Genomic DNA, 18,503 nt, shown 5'->3' on the forward strand with positions numbered 1-18,503 from the left:
GGATAAACGCGGCAAAAACGAGGAGACGGCGGAGTGTTTCGCGACCGGACGATTCTGACTTTAGAGTTGGTCGTAAAGTTTTACGAGGCTTTTCGCCGCCGTCGCCGCCTTTGGTACCGTGTGCACCCGGCGCTCTCTTGAAATAGCGATCGTGGAAAATGAACGCGTACACCAGACGGACCCTTCCTTCCCCGCGATCCGTTCTTCCGACCGGATGTCGTGTCGTACCACTGCCCATTCATTCGTATTGTACGAATGAAGCGTTCCCCCGCGAGCCTCTATGCACGCGTCTGTGACTCCGTCACGCGTCACGCATACGTATGCGCTCGTAATAGCTTGGAAGTACATCGTGATCGTTTCTACATCGACCTGACCTTCCGTTCTATTCTGCATTCTTCTTTCCAATGCAGTTTCTAGAGTAATATAAGGAGTTGAAAATGTACGCTACCAATCGGAACTTTGAAGCCATTTTATTCTCCTACTTGTATCGAATATTCGATTAATTTCGTTATTAATAATTAGGAATCAGTGCTACCTATAGGCAGATCTTGGGCGAGAAAATGTTCTACGATGAAAATAATTCTGAGCTGACATTTTCTATTTTTTAATCTATTTTATTCTTCTACGCTAAAGTTTAAGTAATCCGAAATTCTGGCTGGAATTCAAAGTGGATTCTTATCGGGGGTCCTGGCATTCAAGCAACGCTGCCTGCGCACAAAAAATAAAACCACTGCACGAAGAATGTCAAGTATGACCAAAAACACGCGCCGTGGTTATCTTGGAAATTCAAGGAACAAAGTTTCTTTTTCACCGCGAAACACTCGAGTTTTTGTTTATCAAACGATCGGAAGAAAAGCAGGAGAGTAATAATCGATCCTCGAAATGTACGAGCAATTGCCATCCGTCATACCAAAGTACGCAATACTTTTATCTTTTAGACGTTTTGTTATTTTATTAGTATCTTTTATCTCTCAAGTCCTTTACACTTCTTTACCTTTCCCGTTATTGTTTGCATAAATTTTATTATCACGTCATTGTGGTTTATTTATCGCCACCAGCGTTTATTCTAAAAGTTCATATAAACATCTTAAAATCGTTCGCCAACCTCTGATTGCATCATTTTTACGATCCGGTTTACGTACACCATTTTGCCGTTTTATCGACCTACTTTTTACGTACCGCCCTTTGAATCTGATGATCGTTCGAGGTGTACTTCGTTCTCGTAAATAAGAACAGAGGGACTGGAGATGCAGTGTTTCCAATAAGAAGGTTAAGAAGAGAAGAGAGAAAGGGAGAATTTCAAGAGCGCTTCGCACTACGCTTCCGGACGATTATAACGCACAGGGGAGTTTCGAGGGTTCTTCCGACGGGAACGGCGGAGTTTTAACGGTTAGGGGGCAATAATAATAATAGCTTAATAATAACTTAACAACACGTTGACGAAATAAAGAGAAAGAGAGAAGAAAAAATATATTGGACGAGTCTCGGCCCTCGAATTTCCAAACACGAAACTTACCCACGGAAAGGTGGAGATCTCGCGAGTTTTACGCGCCTTTTTATCGTTAGCGGAATTTTATTTTCCCCCGTGTTTCCCAACCAACGTGAAAAATAAGGTAAAGCACAAGAGAGTGGGAGTGTTTTACAGTTCTCGAGTTAAAAGGTGGCCGAGGGTAGAATTTTCTCTTATCCCTCTCTCTCTCTCTCTCTCTTTCTCTATCTATCTATCTACCTGTTTGGAGGTCTCGCGAATTTAACCTACCTTCTGATCAAGTTTTATCATTAGCGGAATTTTCTTTTCTCCGAGTGTTTCAACCAACGTAGAAAATAAGGACGAATACAAGGACTTGGAAATATTTTACAGTTCTTAGATCAAAAGATAAAAGCTTAAAAAGGAGGACAGAATTTTCTTCTGAATTTTATGCCTTCCATTTTTCCATCTAACCGCCTTACTCGTATATGAATCTAGAGCAAAAGTAATTAAGAGCGAATAGTGTCTTCGCGCGAGCATACCATTGTCGAAATAAAAAGCGTCACCGTGTCGCAGTTTTATCGCGGTAACGACCGACGAGGCAACGAATTTCAGCAGGATCGCGGAGGTAAAGAGCTTACGAGGAGAAAAGAGAAAGAAGAACAGGAAAATAGCGTATGGTTGTAGAAAGATAAAAGATATCTAAACGCCGTGGGTTCTTCTCCGCGCGAGGTGTAAAATTTTGCTCATTCTCTGCACGATCGGGGGGACAGAAAGGAGAGGCTCATCGGAAGAGATCTTCAATGTCGATGCTTCCGGTTCGCGATCCGTTGAATCGTACCTCGTTTCCTGCTCCCCGAGCTTTTCACTTCTTAATTGGTAGATCTGCAGATTAAATAATATTCCAGTCAGAGAGCGAGAAGGGAAATAACGTTCGGAGCGCGTGCAGGAATTAGAGAGGTGTGCGATCCATGTTGTCTGCTCCAAGAAGGAAAAGGCTTCGAGTCGTTTTGTTTCCGATGATACAGAACAAAGAAGATCGTAGAGAACATTGGTATTTGAACATTTATCGTAGAAAATGTTTATGATCATGCGGTGCATAAAACATTTCGAAATCTTTGTTAATCAGATACGACTGTCGTGATTACATTGGTAAAGTTTGAAATCAATCTAAAAATGTATATGTATAGAAATTACCAAGTATTTATCGCAAACATGTATTTTGTAAAACATTGATACACAACATGAACATTCATTTTAAACGTGTAATCGAAAGAGGCCCTCACGTCGAGGGTTATTTTTTTAAGATAATAAATGATCGATTTTGTATTATCATAATCCGGGAATTTTATTGTCGCGCAGTGTGCTTCTCGTGACGGGATGTAAATGGTCGAAAATCCCTCGTGCAATTCGAGATAGGAGATCGGGGAACTTCCAGCCACGTTCGTGGACCGAAATTTAAATATCTCGATACGTCTAGATATCGCGGTAGAATCAAGGTCGTTGTCTGCTACTTTCTCAACGATAAATACGTCACGCGACGGGAGATAGATTTACAATGGCAGATAAGAGCAATCGGTCGAAGAAGCTCGCCCCGAAATCGGAAGGTCCCGTGTCACTCGACGGAGAACCGCTACAGAGGCTCGTGAAAGTATTTCAACACTCGCACATAGATACCTTTCATGTACGTGTTCTGTAACAAATATATTTTCGATTTTCAAATCTTATCGATATAATCACGACAGACGTGTTTCGTCGCAGTGTCAATGAAATTGCGAAAGTTTCGTACGACGCACACGGTATATTCATAAAATTGTTACATAGTTGACAATTGGAAACTTCCGTGAATTCAGATACTTTGTGCATAGAATATAATATGGAGGAAAAGGAAACGTGGAAAAATTTAATTGAAAACCATTAGAACTCGTGGTCTGGTATCAGTTCGGGAACTTTGCTGTCGTGCCGTGTATCTCTGCGATATTATTTGGATCGTCGATAAATGTATAATCACAGCATCGTTATAAGACCGGTACTTGACAACGTGGAATTTCAGATCTCGGGTGAAATTTTTATCTCGATACTTAAAAATGACAAAGACAGTCCGCGATTTAACCGAATTAGCGCAATCGTAAACTGGCATTACCACTGCCGCGACGTTATCTGCTTAAGTAGGTAACGTCGCAAAACGACTAGGTTGACGCGTAACCTCGCGGTTTTAAATGTAGGTAATGTCCCCGTAATGCGATCTAACAGCGGTCGGGATCAGCGTCTAAACACCTAGACTTTCTCTGAATGCGTTCTCTTTTATCTGTTTCTGAAATCGCTCTCGAAAATAAACAAATTGAGAAATCCATGTCATCAAAGATAATCGTATAACGAGATCGTTTTTTATCGGACTAAAAAGGTCGACTATGTTTCATACTGTGTGTATATGAATTAGAGGAATCATCGTAGCTAGTGTGGAGAGTTAGTGAACTCCAATTACATAAATTACTTATCCCCAGGCAAGTTCACATAAATGGAATTCTACTGTACTCTAAACTCTAAGGTCGTAAAGCACTAGACCCCCCTTTTCATAAAACACACCGTACATCTTCGACGCTAACTAAACAATTTCGAATTAAACACGTGGCAACGATACAGAGACCCTGACCGAGGTCAGATATATATATAAGACAACAAAGACACGAAACTCGGAAAAGTATCGACGAAATCTTCTAACCGGTCGATTTAGAAATTCCTGTTCTTCCTGTTGGTAACCAGATAAATCGGGAGAACATGGTTGAAAAACGTAAAGTAAATATGTAACGAGCATACGTGTTATTATTTCGATGCGCGTTAACATAGTCGTTATTGCGGCTTTCATCGCTTCTCGATGCCTTCTCCTCCATTAAAGAACGAATTCACCGAACTTCGTCTTCGCCATTCAATTTATTACTTTCCATCGACTTTCACGTAGCAGGAAACCGCTGGAACACGCACGCGTTTACACAATGAGAATTCAGTTTCTTCCCGTTGCGCAGGCAAGCCGTTATCAAACCGTTTCTGATAGCGATGCTGTGAAACGTTTCATGGCTAGAAAGAGAAAGAGAGAGGCTGAAGCGAGTCTGTTTCAAGAAATTATCGGAGCTTTACCGCGTTTCCCGCCTCATGCATAAGGAACACGAGTTTGCATCTCATCCACGTGAAAATTTGCCTGGAAAATTCGCCTCTGCACAGACGAGGCGAATTCGATTTAATTGCAATGTACGCGTAAATTCGAAAAGTCCCGCCGCGAAAACGACGTCGTGCATTTTTCACCAGCGTTCGATCCTAGTGAAAACGTCGTCGTGCAATTGCTCGCAAAAACGCTCGATCGCTTGTAGACATTTTTTATGAATACGATAGTCGTTACAGTGCTAATGACATTTCAAAATATCTTTTATAACACGTACGATATGGACGTAAAAGTTTTCTATGATAGACGCTCAATTATCGCTGCATATGGTCGCGAGCCAAGAACACCTAGATGGAAAGTACCGTGCTTGGTTTTTCTACGAACCGATTGGCCGAACGACATTAACTGTGCATTGTCGACCGTGCAACGAATCGCGCGCATTTCCGCGCGCCTTAATTTAATTAGAGCCACCGCTGCAATTACAAAAAGCGTTCACAGGATCGCGGAACTGGGGTTACCTCGAAACTGGAACAGGAAACGTATTCGGTGGCGCGACAAATAAATTTCGACGAAACATGCCACGTTGTGGCTGATGAGACTTGCATTTTTGTGCAGAGTTATGCAAAAGTTCGGGGCCCCAGACTTTGATGGCCATCGGTGTTACTTTGTCCTCCTTTGTTAATAGGTTTGGAATTTTTGCACAGCACAGTATCTTATAACGGTAATGACGATAACGCGTCTTCCTTATGCAAGAACAGCGTTCAACAATAAACGGCTTTGTTCCCGGTTATCTTTCGTTTTGTTGTTATTTGTACAGTATCTTTCTTTGTAGACTTTGCAGTTTCTAAACGAGGAAAAAGGATTCTCTCCATACCGCGTATAAAAGTTGACTTTGACGAAACGGTCGGTAGAAGTTTGATATATTAAATCGGTTTGATTTATTCAAATGGTCAAAGCTAGGATAGACCTTCTCGCTCGTAAGTTTAATATTTGGAAATGTTTCCCACGGATCAGTTTGTGTAACGTTCATACTGAGTTGATCAGAAAGTCTTTACGTCAGCCTCGATATTCGATTTTTCCGTCTTCTCTTTGAAGAAGCCTGTTTACTTTACATGGATTATATAGCAGCGGGATATATGGAACGTCCGATTTTAATCAGTGCAAATTTTCAGAGAGCCAACATCGACCGGCGTTGTTTTGCCTTTCCACGCTTCGATAATTTTAACCAGAGCAGATAAATGCGATCAAAATATAATTTTTCTTCAAAGAACGAGGATGCATTTTTTGGCCAATTTTAGAGAAAAATCTCCTTTCATAAGCAAGATTATCTACCCTCTAATGTTTACGTAATATGTTCATAATAAGTAGAACGCATTTCTTATGGCCGACACTGCGCTTTATTAGCATCCTGCCGAAGAAAGAATTTTAGTAACGTGCAACTGATCGGCAACATACAGAATTTGAAAATTGTTCTCCGGTAGGACATCGAGAATGTAACTTATCGTGTTCTTTTCCTGTAGTTTTCGTATTCATAAAACACTTCTATGTACTTGTTGAGATACTTTCGTGTGTCACTGTAATTACACTCATCCCTCGAACAAATTAATCAAGTTCCACCGCCTCTTCGCGCAAATATCGGAAGGACTTCTAACCTTTGATAATAGAACAGGAGGGGAAAGTCACCGTCCCTGGGTTGCATTAACTATGCATAGAACGTTTGCCGGATCGTTGCACTCTGAACGGTGAATAACTACGTAAATAATACATTTTACTTCGTCGGTACGTTACGTTCGTTTCCTTTTACGGGACAACTGGTAGTTGACTCGTGACTTTACGTTATCGTTCGAGTTCGCAGGCTTGTCCTTTCATTTTTATTACTTCAAAGCACAAAGGAATCTTACGGAATTAGAAACAAAGCTCGTCTTGTCGTTTTTCTTTCGTCGTCCCTCTTCTGTAGATCGTTACATAATTACAACGAATAATATGCTAATTCACCGATATTATTAGTCGATAAATTATTATGCAAAAGGAACGAAATATTTGAGCACGGCAGTGTAGCTGCTAAGCGTTTTTAATGTTTTAAGGATCGCACGCTATTAACCGTTTTATATTCCGCCCATAGCGAAATAAATCTCGTCCATCGACTTTGTCCTCTCGTCGAGTTGCCACCATGACCCGTTTACGACCATGCAAACGTTGTTACTACCAATAATGTTCATATTACGTCAGGTTCATAGCGAAATGCCGGCCACTAGTTTGGTCCACTATCGATTACGCACAGTTCACAGTTACTCAAGCATTGTTCGCTAATTATTCGATAACGTTATGCTCGGTCCACATCATAGGATATCTACATAACTCGCTGGTTAAATTACGTCGAGTTCACAGCTTACGCAAACATTGTTCTCCATTGCTGACGATAGCTATACTTTACTTTGTTGCTTTTTCTTTGAAGCGCGGCTCGGACATTAAGCGCTACTCACACTGGCACGCGAAAGTATTCTAATATTAACCATAGAAAACTTTCGTGCCAATGTATTGTATACATAAAATTTCATTGGCACTGTAACTGTAAACACGACTGTCATAATCATATTGGTACATTTCGAATAACATATGAATAATATTTGAATATATTACTATACGCTGCGTATGTATCCGAGGAAAGAAATTTTCTAGATGAAATATCGTTGCTACTCCGATCACGAGGCTTCGCGCGTCAATTTTCCAGGCGTGTTGCCGTTCAAGGTGAATCTTATTAATCACCTGCAGCATGGATATCTGGCGATACAAAGGAGACTCGGTTCGACGTTGGTCGAAGCATCGGATTTCGTGCACAGAAATCCAAGATTTTCTTTACGTGGTGTGGCTACTACGTAATAGGAGATTTCACATCCTGCTTTCGTAGACGTGTCCACGTTCCACCACTCGATACTCCAGATCGAGTCTTGCTATGAATAAAAATAAAACATGAAATTCTTTCCAGTTTAGTCAATCAAGTCGTAAAATTCCTTTTGAATCTTAATAAACAGTGTCAGTCGTGTAATCGATTCCGCGAAAACTCGTTGCGTCTTCCGCTCAGCGATCGCTCCTCGCGTAACGTAATTCGTTTCAACGATTCAGTAATTTCTTGCTAACGATAAAGATCGTTTCCAATTTAACGATCTACCAGTAACGATGTATACGAACAGGGAAAAGAAAAACGAGACGAGAAAAACGACGAGGCTAATGAAGTGCTTCAGAAAGCTAGGACAATTGGCGTGAAGAATCGACGACGAAAACAAGGAATTTCACACGTGACCGATTGATACGCGAGTAATTGCCGTGCGGTCTCGATTACAAATCCTCGTTATGCTGGCGCCCTAATTGGCGGTGTAACAGAGATATCGAGCCGGAAACTGGAACGAAACTGAGCGACGCGAAAGAACAAACCGAGCCACCAGCTTTTTCACGTGTTCGTGCTCGCTTAAGAAGAGACACGCGTACACACGAGAGTTAGCGGGCCGCGTGTAAAACGCAGATTAAAGCCGTGCCTGTTGCGTTCCAATTGAGCTCTGACAATTGGTCACGCGCGAATTACGTTATCACGGTATTATGCTACAAGGTGTCTCTCGTGCTGCGTCATTTTTTCTCGCTGCTCCGATCGTAACCAACTTCGATCAACCGAAACGATTAATAGCTTTAGATGTCTCTGGATTGCGAATGTTTCTGCAAATTCATATCTTTACGAATAGTAAAGTCATCCAAGCAGACGTTTGTTTCATCCGTTAAATATCATTATGATTACTGTACTTCGAGCGTTTTACATTTATTATTAGAGCACGGATGTTTATACATTTATGGAAACGTGCAGAAATATATCAAATTTAAGAGGCTATTAATAACATTTATTCGGCCAATTTAATAAAACACCACCCTCGTAAAATGATCTTTAATAACACATAACTGAAACTCTAACTTACAATTATAATTTTCGAGCAAATTTTCAGAGCGTGAAACATTTAATCCTGAAATATTTTTAGGAACAGAGTTCATCTCTGCCGAAACAGTGCAAATTCTCCACGTTCAGATCGTAGACGTAGCGTTATCATGCCACATAAAATTAAAAAACGTATTAAAAATCTGCATTTCCTTTGCATATCATCGTTGCACGCTCGATAAAACTCCGGATATATAGTGGCCACAGAAAGTATTTGCGCACCATTGTATTTATTAGATCATTTGCATACCAATTAATTAAGTTCCAATGTATTAAATTTCTTATCATGTTAGTAGTTCTTACAGAGGCCAACCGTAAAACCCGATAAAAAGACGATTCATTGAGAACTAAAGTTTTAAAGTTACGTGCAAATACTTTTTGTAGCCACTGTACACCAACCTAATGCAAATAGTGGAAAAGTGCCGGTTACCGTACAGATATTACTTTAGCGCGTGAAAACTGTCGACTGTGTAACCGATTTTTATTCGTCGTAATTCAGACAGCGGATACGTTTGATGTCCAAACGAGGAAACCGCGGGCCTGTAGCACGCGGTTGAATTTCCGTTAACCAACTTATCGAATAATAAAATTAGTGACAATTAACGCACGTTCAATTCGTTTTGGCAATCGGCCACAGAACGAATGGAATGGTATCCGGTTACCGTTAGAATTAGATTATATCCTCTCCTCGATTTCGCAAGAGCGCGTACTTTCACGTGTCAGACCTTTTTCTCCTTTAAATCGCGCGCACGCCTGCCGCGTGTTCACCCGCGTCGAAACACCTTCCGCCACACCGCAGCGGTGAAACGTTGCCAGCGAATTACGTACGCTGATAAAGACCGCTCCAAATACAGTTTTCGACGAACGTAGGAGAAAATTAAAAGCAACTTTCTTTTCGACGCGCTATTCTGGTCGGCGCTGACTTCAAGAATATTTGGAGTTAATTTAAGAATAACATTTTTTCATTAACCCTCCGGTTCTTTTCCAATCTGTCTGATGCAGAACGGATGTTGCACCGCGATAGATATTATTGCAAAGCAATTTTTAAATATTTAGTTTTAATATTCGATATAATTGGACTACCTTTTTGTAAACAAAGTATACTTAAAGAAAAAGAAGATAACCGAAGAGATAAAAACGCGAGGAGGAAACGAGGAACAGCCCAGTTAACTTAGAATTTTACGTAGAATGTTTAGCGATAGTAACTTTCATGCGTTTCTTTTTACAATTCTTTTAAAGCCTTCAGGTTTTAACCTTCTTAACTTAAACATATCGTGAATGATCTAGTTGTAGAAATACAAGTGTCGGACTTTGAGCTATTATATATGTCTGACTTTCTTCGAGCAAGTCATACATGTTTAATGAGATAATTTCTAAAAAATATCTATTACATACTTACGTCAAAATAGATAACTGCAATTCAGTAAATGACAACAAAAATTACAAGAGTCTAGTCGACGTATTAAAAATGTTCGCACAATGATCGATGATTAAGTCGGATCATTAACAAGGATCGATGTGTCGGACATGGATGCGACGTCACGACGCCGTCCGTCTGGCTAAATATAGCTTGAAACCAACGAGTCAGCAACGATCACGAGTTTCGTCGCACGCTCCTCAGACACGCCTCCGCTTGTGTCGTTCTCTAAACGCGGTGGTTACAAGGTTCATGAAGAAAAAACCAAATGTTTCCGACCGATAACGCGGCTGTCTCGCGAACGCTGTTCCCTTTGTCCCATTAATTCCATCGATTCTGTCGAAATACAACCGTAAAAACAGATTGTATCGAAATATACACAAAGGAGTGGACGGCCACTCTCATGCCGCGACTATCGCGATAATCGCGGCTACAGATCCTTGACGAGGAACGACACTTAAAAATCGAACGTCGAGCATTATCTGGTGTTTGCGTTGGATCGCGAGCGACGTTCCTATAGCCTCGTTAGCGGCAAAGGGAAAGGGAATGACACACGTCGAGAATTCCTACGTAGACATACGTGACGTACAGTGGCTTGCAAAAGTATTTGAACTATGTATAAAAATCTTGTATAAATATATTGTGTATTTATGTCGTAGGAAGATTCTTGAAATGTCATTAACACTGTAGTGACTCACAGCTATCGATGATATATTGGTAAAGCTTGAAACAAAGCCGAAAACATGTATAGAAGTTACAAGATACTTACTACAAACGTATGTTTAGTGAGAACTTAAATTAAAAAATGAATAGCCTTATCTTAATCGTATAAGAAAGCCATTTGAATATCTAGGATTATTTAATACAATAGATAATCGATCGTCTAAATATATTTGCCGTCTCTGCGAAATATATGCTTTTAAGTACTCGTAGCTTTTATGTACATTTTGAAATTTGTTTTAAACTTTGATATTTGAAAACGTCACGCCAAAGAAATGTCAGAATGTTTTGCATAAGATACGGGTGTCTGCGTGTATTCGAATACTTTCGTGAGCTACTGTACGCTACATCTTCGATTTAATTGCATGCCTGCTCGTGGAATTTGTAATTATAGCGTGATTCAAATCTTCAAAGAAGAATATTAAAAATGGAATTGCGACAGGAGCAATTAAATAAAACAAACAAAACGATCGACTTGAATGACGCAGTATGAACAGCGAAATGCGACGGTTTTTACTCGGTCTAGCCGGCTTGCGGTTTCGCGCGTTATCGCGTCCACTCGCGATCCAATCGAAACCGAACCAGCCGACTTTCCCGTGGTTGTATTCGATGTGATGACATCCCTTGATCGCGGATTTATCCAAAACGGGGTATTCGCCTGATTCCACGTATTTTACGACCCGTCCATTATCGATCCGTCGATCGTTGACGCCTAACGGGACATGAAAATAATTCAGCCTATCGGCACTTGGAATGCGCGTGAACGTGTTCGACATCGAAGCAAACGATCATCCATTCCTCTTTCAACGAACGACTCTTCTTTGTAATACATTCTTTCGACATCATTCTACTGTTACTGTTTCTTCAACGATCTCGAGGATTCAAAGCTTTTCCCATACAATGTAAAAAATCTCACAGATAAAAAAAATTCCAAATCTGCAAACTTGCTATATAGTTACAACAAATACGTATAAGGATGGACTGCAGTTTCTAACGAACTCGATACGTCAAAGCAATCAAATACGTATACAGAGAGTCTTGTGAGCGTACGCATTATAGCGTTGAAATGTTTAATTCGCCAGAACGCCAGTTAGAATACGTATCCATTGTGACCATATCCTTAAGAATTCGGTTCTAGGCTTACCTGGTCGATGCTGAAACGTGACCCTCTATGGTGATTTCGACAGGCCCACTAATCCGACGAAGCACACTGACACTAGGAGCCCCTTGTTGGTACACGGGCAGGTTTCTCAACCTGGAGGGAAAATCGAGACGGAAAAACTGGGCCGAACAACAGGCCGGGATCGAGTGGCGCGCGCCACTCGCCGGAGAAACAGAGGCAAAACGGTGTGTGTCGAGGCGTGCAGGCCACTCTATCGTGTTGTATGCGTGCGTATATACGTGTGGACGGAGAAGCAAGAAAAATCCACGCGATCGTGCGTCGCGGCCGGTGCCGAGCCGACTGACTGACTGACTGACTGACTCCGCCAGTCAGCACGTACAGTCACCGCACTTGCATCAACACACACCGGCTGGCATCCACTTCCCCCGCAGCCTCTCGTTTCCAGCTCCATTCCAGCTCCTCTCAGAACCGTGCCTTCTCTCGTGCATCTCGGCCGAGGCCCTGGTTCGTTGCCTGCATCTTCGTGGCCCGCACTCCAGCTGCGTGCTTTCTTCGGTTCGCCACGCTTCTTCGCCCCCTTCGGAGATCCTATTTACTTCGTGAAAGCGTGGAATTCGATCAAGAATTCGAGAAATTTGTATTCTGATTTTTGTCTCTAATTGTCTTTGATTTTCCGCTTTTATTTGATTTTATTTGAACGATGGATTTTTGAGAGAGAATTTTAAGACTGAGAATCTAATGGTGTAGATCTGTGCTATTTTCCATGCAACAGTATCCTGTACTATATGTATTGGATATATATTGAAATATGTGATCCAATTCAAATTGTCCAAATCTTGATTTACTACACCACTATGATTTTTAGCCCGCCAATTGGAGCGTACATTTGGGTAAAAGCATTTATCGCTGTTAGCATGGTATCGTGTGGTAAGGACATTAATTGAAGAATCGATAATGGTAATACGTTCGTAAATAGAGTTGTCGAGAGATTAAATTTTTTCGATATCGATAAAAGTTTTCTATACGAACTGCTTATCGTACAACGAACGCGCGAATTTAAAATATGCTACATGACGTTGTAATATTTAGAAATTAATCGTCGTGACTCTGGCTGTACTAGCTTGCATTATTTATAAATGCCTGAATGAAATTAATTGTTTCAACTTAGATTATCATAATGAAGCACAACTGGAAAACAAGGCCGCAACGAACATATTGCGGCACACGATACACGCAAGAAGCTGAATACCAAAGATTCCTGGAATCACTGCTATAGAGCGATAAAGCGTTTACACCTGGATCGATTAGCATCCTTCATTAAAATTAATGGAGAATCGATACTAATCCTCCCACGATCGAGCATCCATGTTCGATGCATATGAACGTAGTAATTAAGCGAAATATCTGCATCCGACCGAGGTGTATCGGTGCGTTGGCTTTGGTTTTAGGGACAGGTATGCATTACGTGTTGTGCAAACACCGATGTATGTAATATACTTACACGCCGACTAATATTGCCCTGAAAAATACGTGCCGCAGCATTGACTAAATACAGCATAGACCTGACATTATATGAGATTTCGTGTCTCATGTTCTGAAATACCGACCTCGTGAAGATTCAGAGTTTGTTACGCCCTCTACGATTTGCTATGTCGAATATAGGAATCTGTATATTTGTTTCAATCGTCGGAAGTTATAAAAGTGGAAAATTATATTCTGTAATACCGACAATTCGCAGGTTTTATTACGCCATCTACAATTTATAACATGGCGCGAGTGTAATTAGTCCGCTTGAATCTGCTCATTTAAACAAAACTTTAAACAAAACTAATTATTGCATGATTAAATAAACTTCTACCGATTCAGTTCATTTAACTAAACGTGAACTACTATTATACGAACGAGATAACCTTAGTTTTAGTATATTTGTAAAGATCGATGTACTTAGTCGATATATTTATCGACAGAAGCAAGATTTCTTTTACTCTTTCTATTGGGCGTAATTTGTCTTTGAATAATACATTTTTCCCTTAGAAATGGCAATATATCAATGCGATTTTTATTTTAAATTTGTAATGTTTATAAATATGTACTATGGTATTCTCAATTAATGAATATTAGAGTCCTGATTTTTGATTATTACATATATGTAGATCTATCTTTAATCATATATGTATATATATGTATATACGATGTGTTCAACAGTAAAAGACTTCAAAAGAGAATTAATATTCAAAAAATTCACAATTGTTCAATGTCTATCAATGAATTACATTATATTATGGGAGATTAGGAGTTGTTTCAAGATCAAATGAATTTTATGATAACATTGACTTAAGTTTATAATGATACGAAGATAATTTCTAATACGAAGCCAACGTACAGATTGGAATATACTATTTATTATACTATTTCTAAACAATCTGTTATATAATAATGCATTTAATAATATAAATTCAAATTACAAAAAATATTATATCTATTATTATAACAAACGTCGATATGTATCGATTTCATAAATCACATGCCAATCAATATTTTATACATAATTAATACGTAATAAATACAAATATATCACGTTTTTATGAATATTTTATCAACTATGCATATTATAGGACAAAATTTTCAAAAGGGCATTAATATTTTCTGAAAGTAAATAATCTTCCGAGATCACCTTTGATATATCGATAATCGATTCGGTGTCGCCATTTAGTTTTTTGAACGCATTCCTCGCGCCTACAAGTTCCGTTAAAACATTTTTGAAAAGTAACTGAAAAAAAATGTCTTTCAAATATTTTGTGCGTTTTATATGTTATGGTTTAAAGGATTACGGTCTGCTTACCTCAATTCCACTATAATTTGCAATGCCAACGCATCCTACAAACCCTTTTCCGTGAGTATAATATCCTAACTTCCTTCTCCGTAATCCGAAACAGTAAACTACATGTTCTTTTTTACACGCATTGAGCAATTTATCGATTTGATCGTCTAATCCGTCTAAAATTACACGATCGTCATCTTTTTTTCATTCGAAAGAAAAATTTGGTATTTACCTTCGAGTTCGACCTTTTCTATGTCAGGAGCGATAATTACGAATTTGAGTTTTTTCAATTCGACGTGTTTACGAACTTCTTTCAAACCGGAATAGTAACGACGCTTGTACTTAGATTTGTTTGGATTTTTCTCGTGAAATCTTTTTTGAAGTCTCGTGATTTCTTGTATGAATTTTTCAAGGTTGTCATTCAAGGCCACTGTTAACATATTAGTGCAGTATCTGTAAGGTATTTGAATTTTTAAAATCAATTAAAAATAATTTAATATCAATAATCGATAATGTTTTGTATAAGGTTATAATCATGGAAAGGAAATAGGATAGGAAAGAGGATAGGTTCTGATAAACATTTTGATAATGTAATGTGTTTATATCGTTTATTGCATCTATAAATAAGAATTAATGAATCAGGTGTACAAATATGTATATTACAATGTCATATGATAGCATATAAGTATTGTATCAAATATTTTGCTGTTTATGAATATAAGCGCTTACTTACAGTACTTACTCTCTAAAGTTACGAGAAAATTTTATAAGGCTTTTATCATCTATGTCTGTGCTATTTTGACCTTCTTCCTTCAGGTCTTCTGCAATATGAAGGGAGAGTGTCTGTTTGACAATATCGTTCTCTATTATGTCACTGACAAGATCAGAAAAATTTGTTCTGCTATTTCTTCCGACCAATCTGTTTGTCAATCGTCTTCCTTGAATTCCAAGATTATTTATTTTCCCAATCACATCTGGTCTGTGAGATAGTGTATTATCTGAAATATTTATTTCATTTACATTTCTGTGATCTTTATCATACAGCGTCATTGTCCACATATTTCTAACATAGTCTATATTTGTTTCTGGATCGGCTGTAATTTTTAAAGCATCAAAATTCATGGCATCAACATCTCTATAGATAGCTTCCATTTTTTTACGTTCGAACGCTTCTCTTTTCTCAATGTTAATTTGTGCTTTCATATTACGGTTTAACAAAATTAATTTCTTTAGTTTCGAGGGCTTCTTGTTTTTAGAAATACATATTCTCACTCTCCTTAGATCTGAACATTTGTTTTTGCCCAATGTGTTTGGCATCGTAAACCCAAAACTACCCATGTATAAATTAATCCTTAGTTTAGGAACTTCTTTGCCAATTTTACTTGCATGTATAGTATTCTATAAATAGAATTGTGAAAATTATTTAACGTTTATCATTATAGAATAACCACTTAATCATAATATTAATAATAGTTACCTGTAAAGCTTCCTGAAGGTTAATACAAATTTTATCTGATTTCTTATACCTTTTTAAGGATTTTGACCTCTTTGATTCCATACTTGTCTGCATGGGTAATACAATCTGCACACTGTTGGGTCTTGACAAACAATGATCTCTTGGTACAACAAAATTTTTACTCTTGACAAGCGCACTACCAAGTTCTGGATACTCAGAATAATCCAAACTTGCTGCTCTATTATCATCAGTAATATTTATGAAATCTTTTTTTCGAGAAGAATGTTTGACTTCATTCTTCTGACAAAGTTCTGGCCATGGATTACGAGAATTAGCATTTCCATTTATACTGAAAAATATACGTATAATATATACATAGAAGTGTATGATTCAACTTTCCAAATATTTGCGAAATCCATTATAAAAATTACATGCAATACTCACTGAAATGACCACATGAAATTATCAATCTGTGATTTCTGCATCCTATCTTATTTGCGTTCAATCGTCGTAACTTCCATTTATGTAGAAAATAGAGATCATAAAATTGTTACAGATGCCTGTCACTAATCGTGAACTACGCAAAACTGCGTCATTCACTAGGAATATATAAACAAAACTATATGCTGCATTCTATTTATTCTTAAAGATCCTAGATTTAAAATTCTAAATTTAGAAATCTAATTATAATAGTATACCTAGCACTATCCAGTCGAAATAAGCAGTTTCTTATTCACTTTTGTTAGAAACGAATCAGTTCCATTGAGTTACAAGTTACAACTAACTAAAATAGCGGGTAAATATTTTTTGAAGGATAGATTTAATGGAAAGTTAGGTATAATAAAGGTTGGTAGACATGATGACCTAATTTCTCAATGAAATAATCTCAGCGCTTCTCCGTCAGAGGGTACTGCTGTCGTATACGTTGTTCCATTAAATTTTTATGAAAATTGCAAGTAGGAATTTTTTACAAAAAATGAAACATATAGATACTCTTATCAAACATTAAAAATTATTTATTATTTATAAAATATCTCGTGTACATATATCAAGGTTTATTCTACGATAATTCAATCGCTCGACAAGTTAAACCACACGTTCGTATTTTAGGTTTTGTAAAGGATCCAATCCTCCGCAAGAATTCCTCGGCTAAAAAATGGCTTCATTAACTCGCAACCAATTGAAAATACACTGCACGTACAGTTAGTTGCAGGAAATTTTATGCATCGCCATCTGCATTTCGGAATACCAACGAAAGAGTCAAATCGCATCCATCTGCGAGAATAATGGAATCATTTTATCCTTTACATTCCACATTATATCAATTCCTTCTCGCACTCCATATTCCAATATTTCTTTTTCAATACATTTTAACACATTTACGTTTCAAGTAACATTTTTCGTACAGCCCCATTTATGAGCAAGCATTTACACATGGTACGCAATTCTCGTTCGTTTACTAACCCTTGCGCGATGCATATTTTATTCGCCATATACAGCGTCATCCTCCTAACATTTCCTCAATATTTAATCTCCTATAAAATCTCATGAGCTGAAACGTAACCAAGTCGATGAACGCGTCGACCGAAAGTCGTTGCATTATCTAACAGTAGTAAAAACGCCTCGCAATTACCCCCGTTGGATCGAGCTATTCGTTGGTGGTTTATCGTCGTTCATAAAATCGCTCGTCAGAACATCGCGCCGCTGGCGCGTGGAAATGAACATGTCGGGGGCGGGCGACTTTCTTGAAAAAGTATTTCCTTTTATTTTTTCTTATTTCGCTGGTGGGAACGTCGCGTCGGTGGTGCTCGTGCGCCGTTCACCAAGGACCTGCGCACGTGCACCGGCCTGGCGGAGCGATGGAAATCAATAATTTCCAGGGTATAAAAGGTCCTGTTTCCGTAACGTGGCCACCTCTTTGAGTTCCGGTGATCGGTGTGTCGCGCACCTCGGCTTCGAACGTGTTTAGTGGATTCTTCTTCGTTTACGATTTATCAGTTTCATCGAAGAGGTATACAAGCAGGTAGTTGATTAAGTGATTTAGCGTATAAGGCACATGCACCGGCATCGGGTATGCCGGTGTTTAGTAATAAGTTTTCACTCTTGTGGTCACACGGACGATCTCGGGATAATCCTATCGAATCGCTCTATCGAGGCGTCGTACGGTAATATACATACATACGTACATATATATATATATATATATATATATATATATATATATATATACACACATATATATGTATGGATAGAATTAACGAAATTGTCTAATTTTCCTGATCTTTTTCCTTATTGTCGGTCTTTCTTGTCGTTTTCGTCAGAAGATGAATGTAAGAAGAACTGTCGGAGGCCTCGAAGAGCG

The 18,503-nt window shown here is 38.7% G+C and overlaps 2 protein-coding genes across 3 annotated transcripts in view; both read right to left on the minus strand.

The window, feature by feature from the left end:
* LOC138184166 (serine-rich adhesin for platelets) overlaps positions 1–12,242 on the minus strand; it is a 64,355-nt gene extending 52,113 nt beyond the window's left edge. The window contains exon 1 of one of the 2 annotated variants that reach the window (XM_069121892.1): positions 11,886–12,242. The gene's annotated coding sequence lies outside the window, so the exon portion shown is untranslated. The remainder of the gene's footprint in view (positions 1–11,885) is intronic. The other variant, XM_069121895.1, reaches the window with a different exon arrangement.
* Positions 12,243–14,246: 2,004 nt separating this feature from the next.
* On the minus strand, positions 14,247–16,976 carry LOC138184170 (uncharacterized). Its single transcript, XM_069121904.1, has 7 exons — positions 16,840–16,976; positions 16,586–16,740; positions 16,163–16,490; positions 15,428–16,083; positions 14,918–15,138; positions 14,707–14,861; positions 14,247–14,634 (listed from the first exon to the last, which is right to left on the minus strand). Exons 2-7 carry the CDS (start codon positions 16,624–16,626, stop codon positions 14,461–14,463), a joined length of 1,575 nt encoding a protein of 524 aa, XP_068978005.1. The 5' UTR covers positions 16,627–16,740; positions 16,840–16,976; the 3' UTR covers positions 14,247–14,460.
* Positions 16,977–18,503: the final 1,527 nt, after the last annotated feature.

Source organism: Bombus flavifrons, chromosome 10, assembly GCF_040668555.2.
Source record: "Bombus flavifrons isolate JBK064 chromosome 10, iyBomFlav1_principal, whole genome shotgun sequence".
NCBI classification, from domain to species: Eukaryota; Metazoa; Arthropoda; class Insecta; order Hymenoptera; family Apidae; genus Bombus; species Bombus flavifrons.